General features: G+C 47.2%; 1 protein-coding gene across 7 annotated transcripts in view; it reads right to left on the bottom strand.

The window, feature by feature from the left end:
* Positions 1–17117, bottom strand: part of CCDC7 (coiled-coil domain containing 7) — a 457188-nt gene that overhangs the window by 250096 nt on the left and 189975 nt on the right. For all 7 annotated transcript variants that reach the window (XR_008309433.1, XM_053259060.1, XM_053259062.1 and 4 more), the window contains one exon: positions 11288–11413. Coding sequence is in view for 6 of the 7 variants with exons in the window: in XM_053259060.1 (XP_053115035.1) it covers positions 11288–11413 (126 nt within the window). In the remaining variant the exon portion in view is untranslated. The remainder of the gene's footprint in view (positions 1–11287; positions 11414–17117) is intronic.

Here is a 17117-nt window from a genome sequence, read left to right as displayed (position 1 = left end):
ATGCTCGACTGCTCCGTCGACCTCGGTGGCTCTGGGCTTTTCCTCGATGTCGACACCCACAATGTCGAGGCCATCGATCCTGTGGATTCCCAGCCTTCGCAATCGGACTGGAGTGGCAATGGTGACGGAGTACGACTATGCACTCGAGTCTTCTTTTTTCGCTTTCTGGGGGGCGAAGCATCCCGTTTCTCTTCCGTCGACGACTTATGTGCACGTCGCTTATGCCGGTGGCGCTTCTTCGCCACGTCCTCTGGCTGCTTGAACTCCTTCAACGTAGTGGCTTTCTACTGCCCGGAGGCAGAGTCCACCGTAGGAGCACTCGACCCCGACTGCACAGATGCCTTTATTGTCGGTATCGAAGTAATTCCCAACATCGATGTCTATGTCGAGGGTCTTGGCGTCGGCGGGCGGAGGGCATCATCATAAAGTGCCGCCCGCAACCGCAATGCCCGGTTCTTTAACGTCTGCTTCAAGAAAGACGAGAATATTCTACAAGTCGCTGGGTTGTGCTGCTCCCCCAGGCATAGCAAGCAGGAATCATGCGTGTCCGTGGAGGGCAACTTTGCCTTACATTCCGAGCAGTGCTTAAAAGTTGTTTTGGGCTTCTCTCTGGCCGCTATGGCCTCAGCCATAACCGGCTTGGAAACTATCGTTTTTAAGCTTATTCTCCTTAGGTTAATCTGTATCCAGTCCAAAAAACAGTGCAATAATCAAGATCCTTCCGAGGTACTCACGCAACGGCGGTCAAACAGAAACTGTAAGAGACACGCCCCAACTGCTACTGATAAGAGCAGCACGGCCTCGTGCATGGCAGTTAGGGGCGGAGCGAGGAGCTAGCTAATCGGTCCGTGAGGTCACTGTGCAGGCGCAGAACCCAATGTTATGAATGCAACAGATCACTATCCAGATCTATAGTTAGGGCAGGGGCAATGGCTCAATGCATGTGTTTTGCATGCAGAGTGATCCAGGTGCAATCACTGGCATGATTAGAAACCCTATCTGACTCCCTATAGACAATACTGAACTCAACGGACTAATCATATAACTCAGTATAAGTTAGTTTCATTATGTTCCCAGTTCCTTGAATGTACATGTAACAGGGAACTATGGTTTGTTTTAAAGTGAAAACAGAAGCCTTCATATGTGTGAGAAGGGACTGTAACATTCCTGTTTTCTTTACAGTGTTGTTGCTAAGGATGCATAAATCCTGAGTAATCTACACTGACTTTGAAACAGCATAAGTGGCCACTGGTGTAGCTAGAACCATAGGATTGCTCTGAAACTCTCATATTTCCTGGAAAAGTCTGTGGAGCTATCATACAATCAATCACCTTTATTACAGTCCAAGAACAGCATGCTATCACATGACCATTCGGGAGGGGATGAGCAAGGGGAAAGGATGTGAAACCTTACCTCCCCACTTCCCCAACGATCCTTTGAATATTCCTGGGAGCGTGGACTGCGCTCCCAGATGAGCAGCACTACACCAGGCAGCTGGAGCTCCAGATCTGCATATTTGCCAGCACCACACAAACAATCTAGCCCTGGCTAGGCTGCTTGTGAAAACAGCCTCTGTGTCTCCTTACAGACGATAGAGTTTAGTAATTCAACAAATTATCTGCTGGGACCAACTCTTGTCATTCCCTTAGCAACACTCTCCCTTTTCCTATTTAAAAAAGCAAGTACATAAGTACTTGAAATGGAGCATTGGTTCACTTACCATGAAGGCTTCTTCTGGTTGCTGGAGTCAAGAACATCTCGATGGGTTATCCCCCTCACATGCTCCACGGCAGGACTATGTTAATTAGATGAAAAAACAGAAGCCTCTAGAGCCTGAGGGAAATGACCCTGCCCAGTTCTTACAAGCCAAGTTAGTAAGTAAAAACTGCCATATGTTCCAAACAATTGAACAAGCAACATCAAATATATGTGAATGAAACTAGGATAAAACGTAAGGTGTGTAAGCAACCGATACTGAATCTCCTCTTAAAATTGAGGAACGATCTAGCGCCTTACTCACAGTAGGCAATGTGACCAAGAAAATGATCTCCCAGGAGTAAGTCAAGAGGCAACAAGCCAGGTGGGCCGAAATGTCCTTGACTCCAGCAACAAGAAGCAGCCTTCAAGGTAAGTGAACCAATGCTCTGTTCTTGGTTGCGGTAGTCAAGGACATCTTGATGGGACATACCCAAGCCTGTAGGTCACCAAGGGAAGGGTGTGCTCCTGACTACTCCTGCAGAAGCACCTCCTGCAGCACCTGTCTACCAAAGGCCGCCTGAGCAGAGGAATAAATGTCCATTTTATAATGCCTCGTGAAGGTGGACAGGTTCTTCCAGGTTGCCGCCTTGCAGTTTTCCTGGACTGGTGCATTAGTTGAAAATGCAGCTGAAGTAGCCGCCGCCCTTGTGGAATGAGCCATTATCTTTGTGGAAGGCTGAAGATTCTGAGTCTCATATGCCAGAGTAATACATGCTAGAATCTATCTAGAGATAGTTGTAGAAGTTACCGCCTCTCCCATTGATCTCAGTAGAAATGACACAAAGAGAGTCTGTATTACGGAACAACACTGATCTGGTGATATACACTTCATGGCACCATCAAACATCTTAATCTGTGCCACAATTTTTCCTGAGGATGTTTTGGGTGTGGACAGAAGGATGAAAAGAAAACGTCTTGTGACTGGTGGAATTGTGATATCACCTAAGGACGGATGAAGAGATCAGGTATGAGACGAACTGATTCCTGTGTAAAGATGCAGTAGGCCTTGTGTATGGATAGCACTCTCAGTTCCGATACATGTCTAGCTGAAGTGACAGCAATTAGGAATGTCAGCTTAAGAGACAATCATCTTAATGGAATTGATTTTATCGATTTGAATGGTACGTACTGTAGCGCCTTCAAAATGGTATTCAGGCTCCAAGAGGGAAACCGGTGTAACGTAGGTGGAGATAACAATCTTGCCCCTCTGAGGAAGTGTTTAAGGAGGGGATTTGGGAAACTTGACCTTCTAGATAAGCTTGGAAATAAGGCCCACCAGCGATGCTGCCTATCTTTTCAATGTTTTAGGTTTCAGACCCTAGACGAGGCCCTCCTGCAGAAATTGTAAAAGGTGGTGGATGGTAGCTTAACCCCTGGGAATGCTGTGACATACTGACCATCGTAAAAATGCCCTCCAGTTACATTGGTACACTGTTCATGGAGGCTCTACAAGAAGCAAGAATTGTGTTGGAGACCTTATCAGAGACACTTTGACTCTTTATTATTTATTTATTATTATTTATTATTTATTTGATTTATATACCGCCCTTCCAAAATGGCTCAGGGCGGTTTACAATTAAAACAATAAAAACTAAAACAAATTAAAAACAATATAGCAATTAACAATATAAAAACATTTTAAAATAGGATTATACAGTAATAAAAAGCCCCAAAATCAGGTTAAAATTTAAAAACCCTGGAAAGCCAGGCCAAACAAATACGTTTTAAGGGCTCTCCTGAAGGCTAACAGAGAATTCAAATTACGGATTTCCGCAGGGAGCGCATTCCACAGCCCCGGAGCAGCCATAGAGAAGGCCCACCTCCGAGTCGCCACCGGACGAGCTGGTGGTAACTGGAGGCGGACCTCCTCAGATGACCTTAACGTGCGGTGGGGATCACGCAGAAGAAGGCGCTCTCTAAGGTAACTCAGGCCTAAGCCATTCAGGGCTTTAAAGGTAATCACTAGCACTTTGTATGTTGCCCGGAAACAAATCGGCAGCCAGTGCAATTGTGTCAAAATAGGTGTAATATGGTCTCTCCGGGTTACCCCAGAGACCAATCTGGCTGCCTCATTCTGAACTAATTGAAGTTTCCGAACTACGTACAAAGGCAGCCCCACGTAGAGCGCATTGCAATAGTCAAGCTGGGAGGTTACCAGCTGGTGCACCACTGTTTTGAGGTCATCCTCCTCAAGGAATGGACGCAACTGTCGAATCAGCCGAAGCTGATAGAAAGCACTCCTGGCCATGGCCTCCACCTGAGATACCAGGGTGAGGCCTGGGTCCAGGAGTACTCCCAAGCTGCGCACCTGCTCCTTCTGGGGGAGTGTGACCCCATCCAGCACAGGGAGATCTAACTCACTCCTCAGATTCTGAGCCCCCACAATGAGCACCTCCGTCTTGCTTGGATTCAGCTTCAATTTGTTCTCCCTCATCCAGCCCATTACTGCCTGTAGGCAGGCATTTAAAGAGTGAGTGCCATTTCCTGAAGACGAAAAGGAGAAATAGATTTGGGTGTCATCAGCATACTGATAACACCCAGCACCAAATCTCCTGATGACCTCACCCAGCGGTTTCATGTAGATATTGAAAAGCATTGGTGACAGAATGGAGCCCTGAGGGACTCCATATAACAGCTCCTGCTTTAAGGAGCGACTGTCACCCAGCTCCACCATCTGGGATCTACCCGAGAGATAGGAACAGAACCACTGCAAAGAAGTGTCCCCTATTCCCAGCCCCTCCAAGCGACCCAGAAGGATACCATGGTCGATGGTATCGAACGCTGCCGAGAGATCCAAGAGGACCAACAGGGTCACACTCCCTCTGTCGATTCCCCGGTAAAGGTCATCCATCAGGCCGACCAAGGCTGTCTCAACCCCATAGCCAGCTCTAAAGCCAGTTTGAAATGGGTCTAGATAATCAGTTTCCTCCAAAACCGCCTGGAGCTGGTTAGCCACCACCCTCTCGATTACCTTGCCCAGCCAAAGGAGATTGGAGATTGGCCTATAACTATCCATCGCTGAGAGATCCAGGGTAGGCTTCTTAAGAAAAGGTCTAACTATTGCCTCCTTCAGACAAGGAGGCACCCTACCCTCCCCCAGCGATGCATTTATGATATTAACTAGGCCGTCTCCAACATTCTCTCCACTAGATCGAAGCAGCCAGGTTGGGCAAGGATCCAGAGAACAAGTGGTAGGCCGTACTGCTCCAAGCAGCTTGTCCACGTCATCAGGAGTCACAGATTGAAACTGATCCAACCTAACACTGCAAGAGGGATTGCTGGATACCTCCCTCACAGACCCTGCAGAAATAGTGGAGTCCAAGTCGCCCCGAATACAGGAGATTTTATTCGCAAAGAACCCACTAAAGGCATCACAGCAGAGTGTCTCTGGGAGCTGATTTGAGGCAGAAGGAGCAGAAATTATACTCCTCACCACCCGGGACAACTCTGCCGAACGTGAACCCGCAGACGCAATGCGCACCGACCAAAAATGCTTTTTTGCTGCACGCACTGCCATTGCATAGGTTTTCAAATGGATTCTATGCTGCATCCTGTCAGATTCGAGCTGAGTTCTCCTCCACTTGCGTTCCAGTCACCTACCAAGCCGCTTTATCCCCCACAACTCCTCCGTGTACCAGGGGGCCATCTTAGAAGCAGGCCTGGAGGGACGCTTAGGAGCAATAGTATCTACTGCCCTGGTGAGTTCTCTATTCCATGTTCCCACCAGGGCATCGACAGAATCACTGGCCGCACCAACATCAAAACCCTCCAAGGCCTTTTGGACACCTGCTGGGTCCAGCAGCCTTTTTGGGCAGACCATCATAATAGGTCCATCACCCCTGCAGGGGTGGATTGTGACCGTAATACCAACCTTAACCAGGTAGTGATCCGTCCATGACAATGGGGTAACCACCGGATTCCCCACCCACGGAACACCCCCCTGATCCGAACAGAAGACCAAATCCAGTGTGTGGCCGGCAACATGAGTTGGTTCAAAAATTAATTGGGATAGGCCCATAGTTGTCATGGCCGCTATGAACTCCTGAGCTGCACCAGACAAGCCAGTCCCAAAGTGGATATTGAAGTCCCCCAGCACCAGGAGCCTGGGGACTCCAACACCAACTCCGCGACCAGCTCCGTCAGCTCAGTTAGGGCGTCAGTTGGGCAGCGGGGTGAACGGTACACCAACAGAATCCCCAATCTATCCCTAGTTCCCAGCCTCAAGAATCTTTAGGATCCACCACTCAGTCTCCATACAGCTAGCTGTAACCAGCTGGGGTTGGAATACCTCACTGGTTCCTGTAGCAGTAGGTCTGGAATAAGTGGGAGGAATCACGGTTCTGATGTGCTGAGATGTAGTAACTCTGCGAACCAAGGCCTCCTCGGCCAAAAAGGAGCCACCAGTATGACCTCTGCTTTTAGGATTCTGATACACCTCAGTACTCGCATTAGTAAAGGAGTTGGGAAGTCAAAACACCCCTGTTGGCCAGGGGGCTGACAGTGCGTCTGTGTCTTCCACTGCTCCACATGGGAACCTGGATAGGAACCTTGGTAGTTTGGTGTTCTGCGGTGTCGCAAACAGGTCGATTACTGGTATTTCCCACCTGTGTAATAACTGGTTTAAGACATCTGTGTTTAGAGACCATTCTCCTGGTAACAGGTCCTCTCTGCTGAGCCAATCGGCCAGATAATTCAGATCTCACTTCAGGTGATGTGCCAACAGCATGGCAGTTGTGTGGTGTGGTGTAGTGTGATGTAGTGGTTAGAGTGCTGGACTAGGACTGGGGAGACCCAAGTTCAAATCCCCATTCAGCCATGAAACTAGCTGGGTGACTCTGGGCCAGTCACTTCTCTCTCAGCCTAACCTACTTCACAGGGTTGTTATAAAAGAGAAACTCAAGTATGTAGTATACTGCTCTGGGCTCCTTGGAGGAAGAGTGGGATATAAATGTAAAAATAATAATAATAATAAAATAATAATAACAACAACAACAACAACAGGGAGATCAGGTGTAGTTCAGCCCATGTCATCAGAAGGACTGCCTCCATGTGTAAAGACCTTGATCTTGTTCTCTCCTGTTTGTTCACGTGGGCTTTTGCTATTGTATTGTCGGTCTTGATCAGAATGTCTTATCCTTGTAATATCTGTTAGAACTCGCAGAGCACCAAGCGAATGGACTTCAGCTCCAGCTAGTTGATTGATTGTTTCTTTTCTATTGTTGGCCACTTCCCTTATGCCAAATATTGCTGGCAATGTGCCCCCCAGCCTCTGTTGCTGAAGTCGGCTGTCACAATAATCTTTGGAGGATCCAGGAATCTCTTTCCTCCCAGCAGGTTCTGTGGTGAGAGCCACCAGAGAAGCAAGTTGCGTATTTGAGCGGACAGAGTAAGGAGCAGATGTTTCTTGGCAGCAATGTCTGTCTGATATGGAAGAAGGAACCACTGAAGTTCCCTGAGGTGGAATCTTGCCCAGGGGACTGCCTCCAGTGTTGCCACCATCATGCCCAAGAGTCTTGCTAAGGATAAGAGATGTACCGCTTGGGCTGTATAGACCAGACTGACCTCTGTGAAGTGTCCAGAACCTGTATTGCAGTAGAAAAAGCCGATCATGTTCCATGTCTATCACAACTCCCAGATGTTGAATCTTGTGGGAATGATAGAGATGACTCTTTTTGAGGTTTACTAGGAATCCGTGCTCCTGCTGGGTCCTCAGTGTATTTTGCATATCTGATGCTGTTGATTCCTTTGTCTTTGATTGAAGCAAAAGATAATCTAAATAAGCAAAGATCCTGACCCCCCAAAGCTGTGGCCATCAGAGGGGGCAGGACCTTTGTGAAAACTCTCAGAGCTGATGACAGTCTGAAGGGTAGAGCTGCATATACAGTAGGTAGTCTATCCCCGCATATTTGAACCTTAGAAAAGCCCGGCTGCTGGGGTGTATGGGGATATGAGTATACGGCACCTTTAGATCCACTGACACGAGGAAGTCCCTGTGGTGAAGAGCTTCCGCTATCGACCTCAGTGACTCCATACGGAATCTTTCATGATGTACCCACTTGTTGAGGTACTTTAAGTCCAATACTGCTCTTCTGGACCCATCCTTTTTGGGGACGGTGAACAGAATAGAATAAAGGCCCCTCCCATCCTGGCCATGAGGCACTTGCTCCACCACTCCTATATCCAAGAGGTGTTGAATTGCTTTTTTTAAAACTCTGAGTGCTTGAAAATAGAGCAAGAACGTGGAGTTGAAAGAAATCTGTGGGTAGGAAGGCCATTCAATTCTATTCTGTATCTCTTTTGTATTAGAGTCAGGACCCACCTGTCCATTATGGAAGTAGCCTGACAGGCGTCCCCAGGTCGGATGGCTCCAAGTCATGGCTGTTGCTTTGACTGTTTTGCCTGATTAAAGGCCTCCCTGTTTCTCATATTTCTTGTTGGGAACCCCTGGCAATTCCATGACCCTCACTGTGGTCTGAATTCCCTGTCCCGGCCACTGAAAGAGGGCCAAAACATACAAAAGGGCTGAAAGGGCCTTTTATAATCTGGTTTGTCCGGTTTGCAGGGAGCTGAGGGCATAGTTCTCCTCTTGTCCCTAGATTCCACAAGTACCTCTTTAAGCACTGTCTCACTGAACAGCTTTGTGCTATTGTACGGGACCGCCGTTAAATTGGTCTTAGAGGTAGTGTCTACCTGCCAGCTTTTCAGCCAAAGGTGTCTCCTGACCACTACCACGGCAGCTGAAGCCCTGGAGGAGAATCTGATGGAGTCCAATGTGGCCTTTTCAAGCTTTAAGAGTTGTTGCCACAGTCGCACTGGGTCACTAGGAGTATCATTAAGCAAGTAATCAACCCACAGTAAACTAGCTCTGGCTACCATAGATGCTGCTGCAGATGACTGGGTTGCTAATGATGAATTGTCATGGCCTCTCCTAAGGGCCATTTCCGCCTTCTTAACTGAAAAATATTTCAGAGATGCCTCTCCATCCCTGGGGAGCAGAGAACCTGACATCCCCTGATTTGGGGTCTTTAGCAGGTCAGAAGACTCCTGCTGGAAAGAATAGAAATGGGACGCTGCTGCCATTGGCTTCCTATTAATGGCAGGCAGCAGCCATTCCTGTTTTATAGTTTCTGTAAAACAGTCTAGCATTGGTAGTAATATGTCTCTAGGTTTGGCACTGGGGAACACTAAATCCCCTTTTGCTGTTTGGGCAGACTCAGACGTTATCTTCTACTGAAACCCTATAGTTGTTATCACCTTGGTAATTAATGGGTTATAACAAGGTTTCTTAACCTTGGGCTCCCAGAATCCCCAGCCACAAAGGCCATGTCTGGAGATTCTGGGAGTTGTAGTCCAACAACATATGGGGGCCCAAGGTTCAGAAACCCTGGGTTAAAATCCTCAGAGACAAAAAAATGTTGGGATATGTTGCTGGATTCGGGTTCCTCCTCCCGCCCGGACCATTCCCCCCCCCCTTGTCTTGAAGGACATCAGGGTCCTGGATAGCCTCGCCCGTGCCCACTTGGTCCCCCTCTATGTCACATTCAAGTTCAGAGACAGGGGCGGTTTTTTGTGGTTTTTTTAATTTTGCTTTTCATGACCAGTGGGTCTCACATTCAAGGGAGTGGGGTTCCCAGAATCAGGGCCTGACTGTTCTGATGAATGAGCCCCTTCATCATAATGTTTTAGGTCCCTTGCCCTTTTTGCATGAGACTGTTTTGTATGATTTTTCTTTCTTTTTGCCTTTTTGGGAGATGGTGGGGGGAGACTGAGTAGAAGATTCCTCTGAAGAGGATGAGACCCACTTGAGCCTCCTTGCTTTTGTATTTTTCTTAGAAGGCTTAAGCTGGTCAACGGTCTCTACGATTGCATTCTTGAACCAGGCTTGCCATTCTGGGGGTACTGATTTTGGCAAGCTGATAGCCTCCTAAGAGGGACCCATGAGGGAGCTACCCTCTCCTTGGAAAGAGCTCACCATTTCCTGTTGGTGTCCCTGGGTTTTGCGCCTGGCATTGTTAGAGTGCCGTTTTTGCAGCTCCTGGGGAACGCCAGTGGTTTTTGCGCCCTTTTTGTTGCGGCCACCATCTTGAATAAGCTGTGCCACCTTCAAACTGCTCACCGCCACCATTTTGGCCTTTTCTGCCCAGGCTCTGAGTTCTGCCTGTGTGGATTCTTGAGGGGAGTCACCACTGCCTCTCTGAGGCGGTTGGCCAGCAAGGGTGTCAGCTCCAAAGCCCCTGCCTGCTCTCCTGGAGCGCTCCTTGTGCTTGCTCCTGCTTTTCTCATTGCTGTACTGCGGGTTTCGCAGCCCGAAGGCAGAAGACCCGTTGCAGCAGTACTCTGTGTCACGCCGGGCGGCTCTGAGGTGGCCAGCAAGGATGCACCCGGCAAGAGGGCTCCTGGGGCTCTTGAGGTATGAGGGAAGTTGGTCCCAGCCCTCCTGGTAGGCACGCAAATGTTTCTGCATGGCCCTGCGTGCTCCATACAGGTAGAAATTTGATGGGTAAGGTCGGAGAAAGGGGAGGGAGAAATATAGGGGAAGTATTTTTTTTTTCCCCCAAGAGAAGATAACAAGATAGAAAGTAAGGTAAAATGAGAGGATTAAAGATTAGGATAATATTAACCGAGAAAAGGTGATCAGGGACTGAGAAGAGAATATGTCTCCCTGGAGCAATGCAGGTAAGAACTGGGTGGGGTCATCTCCCTCAGGTTCTAAAGGCTTCTGTGTTCTCAGCTAATTAACATAGTCCTGCCTTGGCGCATGTGAGGGGGATAATCCATCAAGATGTCCTTGACTACAGCAACTGAGAAGAGTAAGCTAAATTGCACTGACTCTGAAACCAGTGCAAATTCTAATTTCTCCGGATCATGCCTACAATACATTGGAATATGATCATACAATCATGGGATGATCGCCCATTGAGATCATCTGGAGAGGTTCGTCTGCAGTTGCCACCGGCTCGTCTGGTGGCTACGCAGGAACGTGCTTTCTCCATTGCTGCCCCGAGGCTTTGGAACTCACTTCCTTCTGAAATAAGAGCCTCCCCATCTCTTATAACTTTTAAAAGGGCAGTCAAGATGCATTTGTTCACCCAGGCTTTTAACTAGATACTGTTTTAATTGTGTTTTAATTAATTGTGTTTTAATTGTGTTTTAATAGTTTTAACTTTTAAATTTTAATTGTTGAAAAGTTTTAATCTTTTTATTGGTTGTTTTTATTCTCTTGTAAACCACCCAGAGAACTTGCATTTTGGGTGGTATAAAATATGTTAATTAATTAATTAATTAATTAAATAAAAATATGGGCAGCATTTGACTTGGGAGTGTTTTGAGGAATGGGCTCTAATTCATTTAAAAAACATTAATTGCTTTTATGGCTGCTTATTTACTTGGATGGGATCCCTTAGAGTAGTTATTTGAATTATGAAAAAGATACAGTTTAGAAGTCCCGTTTGTAGCAGATTTTGTTAACACGAGATATAAATTATCATTAATGGCAGTTCCAATGATGACAGATCAATAGATCATTCACCTGTAAGTCTTCTTTCTTCTGGAAGGCCTGGAGCATAAGCCTGTGCCCTTTGCAGATCCTGTAGATTTGATTCTAGATCTGCAGTCAATAGCTTTGTTTCCTCTGTTAGTTCTTTTAACTTTTCATCTGTAAAAACAGAACAGATTCTTTACCATCAGTTATGTTCTTTAAGTGGTTGTCTGAACAGTCATATCTATAAGAATTGTGCCTGTGCAGAGCTTTGTTCAGAATCTTCTAGAGCATAGCCCCAAGAGTTTTGGTGTGAGTCACATTCCAAAGGAACAACAGAACATGTAAAAGTAGGCATGGCCCATTACCTCCCCCTCAGTTAAGATACTGCAGATATCAAAAAAGAAATAACAGAAAGAAATTATTGCAGTAGGGAGGGAGGGAGGACTGAGCGACTACACAGATCACCACTTGAAGAACATCAGTTACAGGTAAATAACTCTTCTTCTTCTTTGTGGTCTCTGTGTATTCACACTTATGGGAGCTAGCAAGCTATCTTACCTGCAAAGAGGTTGCAATGGCATCATGCAAATAAAGAGTGAAGAACAGCTCTGTTGAAGGCAGCATCAGAGTGGGAACACACATTGAGAGAGTACTGCCAGCCAAAAGTAGAGGGCTGTAACCAACTGACAGCTCGGCAGAATTCTGGGACCAGCATACCTCTGTTAAACACTATAGACTCTGCTGCAGCTGAAATGGAATGGACTGGGATTGATGTTGATATTGAGCAACAGGCAAGTTGGCATGCAGGCATGATGATGGATGACATCCAATGTGAGAACTACTGAGAGGATACTTGTAGTCTCCGTGGGATCCAGAATAACAGAGGGAGAGGAAGAACAACATATGTTAAAAGGGCTCATGTTCCACATATAGAAGGACAGCGCTTGAAGAAGCCCTGTGAGTGAAGTGCCCATTCTCCATCTGAGGTTGGCAAAGGAAAGTATAGAGAGAAGCAAATGTCTTCTGCAACATGGAAAGTGGAAACAACTCTAGGTTGAAAGGATATGCCAAGACAGAGGAAGATCTTCTCCCAATGAAATATAAGGAAGGACTGGTCAGACCAATGTACTCTGAATGAACTCTCTGATGTGACGGGCTAAGGTGAAGGCAAAGAGGGAGGAGACTTTGAATGACAGAAGCTAGAAATCACAGGAACCCATTGGCTCTAAGAGCTTAGACATAAGCTGGGTAAAAACTAGAGGAAAGTCCCGGGGGGGGGGTAGCTTTGGAGCCAGAAGATAGAAGTAGATAGTCCCTTGAAAAAATGTGTGACAACAAAGCAGGAGACAAGAGAGCATGACAGCAGCAGCTGATGGAAGGCTGAAATGGCAGTTAGATGGACTCTAAGAAAGGAGATGCTGAGCCCAGAATTATTTAGGGAAGTTGAGGGTATGGGGGGCTCTAGGAACACAACTTGGATAGTTGGCCAGTCAAGGTAGGATACCTACCTTGCCAAGAGACTCCCTGGAATGCAGGTGAGTTGCAGACTAGAAGCAGGCTGGTAGACAGCTTGAGTGTCATTGGTGGAAAACTCAGAATGAATGTGACTGAACACAGGCTAGATCCCATATTAGTGACTATTCTATGGTGGTGATGGCGGCGAAGAAATCCTACTTTTCCGCCACCATCATGTCTGCTCAATGTTGTCCAACAGAGCTTTTTTGAGTGGTTCGAGGCTTCCTACGTGAGGGCCACAAAGACCATCAAAACTGTAATCAATTTATGTTACATTTTGTGGATAAAACCACTTGTATCTGTTCTGACTTGGCTGCTAAGGTTTTTGCAGCACCAGAACTGGATGTTACCAATGCACCATCTGGTCTTGTTATATTGGATGGTTTTCACTGTGTTGCCTGAGGAGGTGGACAGGCTTGAGGCATGTACATGTGCATCCTCAACCCTTATGGATGGTGAAGGCTGCTAGGGAGGGACTGGGTCCATGGGTGGTGAGGGTGGTGAATGCCTCTCTGAAGCAGGGGACAGTGCCCTCTCAGGTGAAGAAGGCAGTCATTAGTCCCCTCTTTTAAAAAAACCCCAAAACAAAACACCTTCACTGGATCCAGATGATTTAAATAACTTTTGACCCATTTCTAAAAAACATTTGACACCTAGGCAAGCTGTTGGACAGCATGGTAGTGTCTTAACTCCAGGTAACCCTGGATGAATCTGATTACTTAGATTCTTTCCAGCCTGGCCTGGATACAGGACAGAAACAGACTTGGTTGACCTGGTGGATGACCTGTGTCTGGAGATAGAAAGAGGGAATGTGACTCTGTTGATTCTCCTGGACCTCTCAGCAGCTTTTGATACCATTGACCATGGTATCTTTCTGGGTCGTCTTTCCAGGTTGGGACTTGGGGGCACAGTTATAAGGTGGCTCCACACCTACCTGGAGAATCGTACTCAGAAGGTAGTGCTAGGGGGTGCCTGTTCCACCCCTGGGCCTTTGGGGTGCTACAGGGATCTTTTCTGTCCCCAATGCTATTTAACATCTACATGAAACCTCTGGGAGAGATCATCCATGGGTGTGGGCTGCGATGCCATCAATATGTTAATGACATCCAGCAGTACCTATCTTTTAAACCAGCAGACACCAAGGAGGCAGTGGATGCTCTGAACCAGGGCATGGAGGCTGTTCTGGATAGGAGCAAACAAGCTGGAACTTAATCCAGATAAGGCAGAAATGCTCTGGGTTGGTAAAACTGATCATCCGAGTAGTGAAGTAAATCTGGTCATGGATGGGGTCACACTCCCCCTGAAAGACAAAGTCCGCAGCTTGGGGGTGTTTCTGGACCTCCAGAACTGTACTTGGGAGCACAGGTGGCAGCAGTGTCCAGAGGTGCTTTTTACCAACTATGGCTGGGACACCAGCTGCAACCCTACTTGGAGAAGTCGAACCTGATCTCAGACGCTAATGCTTTTGTAACATACAGATTGGACTACTGCACTGCACTCTATGTGGAAGATGGTTTGGAAGCTTCATCTGGTCCAGAACGCTGCTGCAAGGATGCTCGTAGGCACAAGTCACTTCATGAGTGTCACATCCATCCTGCAGCAGCTTCATTGGTTACCAGTCCACTTCAGGGCTAGATTCAAAGTGCTGGTCTTGACCTTTAAAGTTCTACACAGCTTGGGGCCAGGATACCTGTTGGACCACATTTGCCCATATGAACCTGCCAGGGCTCCACGCTTGGCATCTCAGGCCCTGCTCATGGCCTCGCCACTAACAGAGATTGAGTTGGCGGGGACTGGAGATAGGGCATTTTTGGTTGTGGCCCCTCAGCCTTGGAACACCCTCTCTGAAGAGCTTCACCATGCACCTCGCCCTTTGGTTGAGTAGGATCTTATTCAAAAGCCGATTCACCATGCCATCAGATGGAGTGTGAGTACGTCTGGATGCAGGACTTGAACGTTGCCTTGTGTCAGGAGATCTAGCTCTTGTGGCAGTCTTTGGTACTAGTTTCTCAATAGTTTGAGTACCTGTGGAAACCATGGTTGTCTTGGCCACCATGGAGTCACTAAGATGCATGAAGTTGGAGAAGTCAGAAGATGCACCACCACACGATTGCTCAATGGACATGGTGGGAACATGTACAGGATCCCACGAGTCCAGTCCATCTGGAAGGTGTCTCCCAGTGATTGCGGGTCGTGACCTGCCCTTGAGCAAAAATGTGTGCATTTGGTGTTTCCCGAAGTTGCAAACAGATCTATGGTGAGACATATCCAGTCATTGAAGTGTGGAGCAAAATATTCTGTCTTGATCTCCCACTCATGGTGCTGCTGTTGAGCAAATGTGCAACTCAGATCATCTCCTAGGACGTTGTCCAGACCTTTTATGTAGATGGCTATTGGGTAAACTTGATGTCTGATGCACCAATGCCACAGTTGCAGGCTGAGGGCACAAAGAGTCCTTGACACTGTTCCCCCCTGCTGATTGATGGAAGCTAGGGCGGTTGTATTGTCTAACTGCACCTGCACAACCTTGTTTTGCAGAAGTGGTAGGAAGGCTTTTAATGCTTCGAAGACAGCCAGCAGTTCCAGAAAGTTGGTATGCTACTGGGGCAGTGGAAAGCCCAAATGGTAAGACTGTGTTGGTACATTTGTTCTCCTACGGTAAATGTCAGATATTTTCTTTGCCAATAGAAAATCTCTTATGCCAAGAAGATCTCTTATATCAATATGAAAATATGTGTCCTTTAGGTCTAGCATTGCAAGCCAATTCTCTTGATAGAGAAGCAGTAGGATCTCTTGCAATGCTATCATGCAAAATTTTCTTACACAAACTTGTTTAGGTGGCGTAAATCCATGATGGGGCATATCACACCATCCCTCTTCAGGATTTGGAAATAACAGGACTAAAAACCCTCCCACCACACAGGGGTGATTGTACGCTTCTCCTACAACTCCTTCACTTCCTCTTGTAATGACAGGGACGGTTGAGGGAATTTCATTCCTGAAAAGCTTGGGGTCGTTCTGAACTCTATGGCGTATCCCAAGGATATGATCTTCAGGACCCAATGGTCTGATGATATGCGGTGCCATGCAGGGGCATGGTGTGCCAGCCTGATGGATTTGTGTGCTGGCGGAACACTTTGAAGTCTACTCTGGGAAGAGCAGAAGCAGCTTCAGGAGGTGAGCAAGCTTTTCTAAACAGAACATCAAGCCTTTTCACCCATCAAACTAACTAAAAGGAAGAGGGGAGATTTTGAGGGGCTGATTTCTCTTTAAGGGATAATTCCTAGTCTGCGTGCGTGTTATCTGCCAGGGCTAGCAAACTCCTGTGGCATCCAGTTTTTGTTTCTCCCTGCCTGGAGGGGGTGGAGACAGCTAGGGCTGTGGGAGGGCCCACATTCCTTTGAGCCACATTCCTGTGTCTCAGTTTGAAGCCTACTCTCTACAAAAGTGGTGAAGGCCCGAGAGCATAGCGAACAGAGCATAGTGGACAGGGATAGCAAACAGGGTATTTGGGTTTTGCGGGAGTTTAGCGGGAAGTGTCCTGGGAAGCCTGGAATAAGTCCCTGTGATCACAAGGAGCCCAGTGGAGAAGAGAAGGTAAGCACAAATCCCTCCCTCATATAAGTACTAATCCCTCCCTCATATTCTTGAGAAAGAAAGATTGGACAGTTAAATAGCTAACCAATACAGCTGAGACCTATCTTTCTAATAAATTGTCTCTAAATACTGTAAACTGTCAACAAACAGGAGGGAGGGCATGCCCTCAACTCTCGCCTGTGGCTTCCAGCGGCATCTGGTGGGCCACTGTGAGAAACAGGATGCTGGACTAGATGGCCTTGGGCCTCATCCAGCAGGGCTGTTCTTATGTTCTTAAACCCAGTTATGAAGATAGAAAGTCAGCAGGGGAGGGGGCACTTCCCAGTGTACTGCACAGAGTGTCACATGTATGACTATTTGCTCCATGGGCAGAAGTCATGGGTGTGTGCTCAGTGCAAGGAGCTCCTGGCTCCCAGGGAACAAGATCATTCCCAAAACTCGCATTTTGGGTGGTATAAAAATGTGATAAATAAATAAAATAAATAAATTCCCTCGAGACCAAGGTGGTGGATCTGGAGAAGCTCAGAGAAACAGAGAGGCATGAGGACAAGACCATCAGGGATGTGATAGAGGCATCCTACTCCAGGGCTCATAGCTCGTCTACTGTTAGGGGCCTCAGGTAAGGAGGACATCAGTCTGAGGAAGAGGAAAATGCTATTTTAGAAGGGACCCCTTCCATGGAACATGAGCCCATATTCTCATCAGTGCAGTAATAATGGGTGATGTCAATTACCCTCACATAGACTAGGTCAATTCACAGTCAGGT

This window comes from Hemicordylus capensis, chromosome 6, assembly GCF_027244095.1.
Source record: "Hemicordylus capensis ecotype Gifberg chromosome 6, rHemCap1.1.pri, whole genome shotgun sequence".
Lineage (NCBI taxonomy): Eukaryota > Metazoa > Chordata > Lepidosauria > Squamata > Cordylidae > Hemicordylus > Hemicordylus capensis.
The sequence above is the reverse complement of the archived record's forward strand: the minus strand, read 5'-3'. Positions and strand labels throughout refer to the sequence as shown.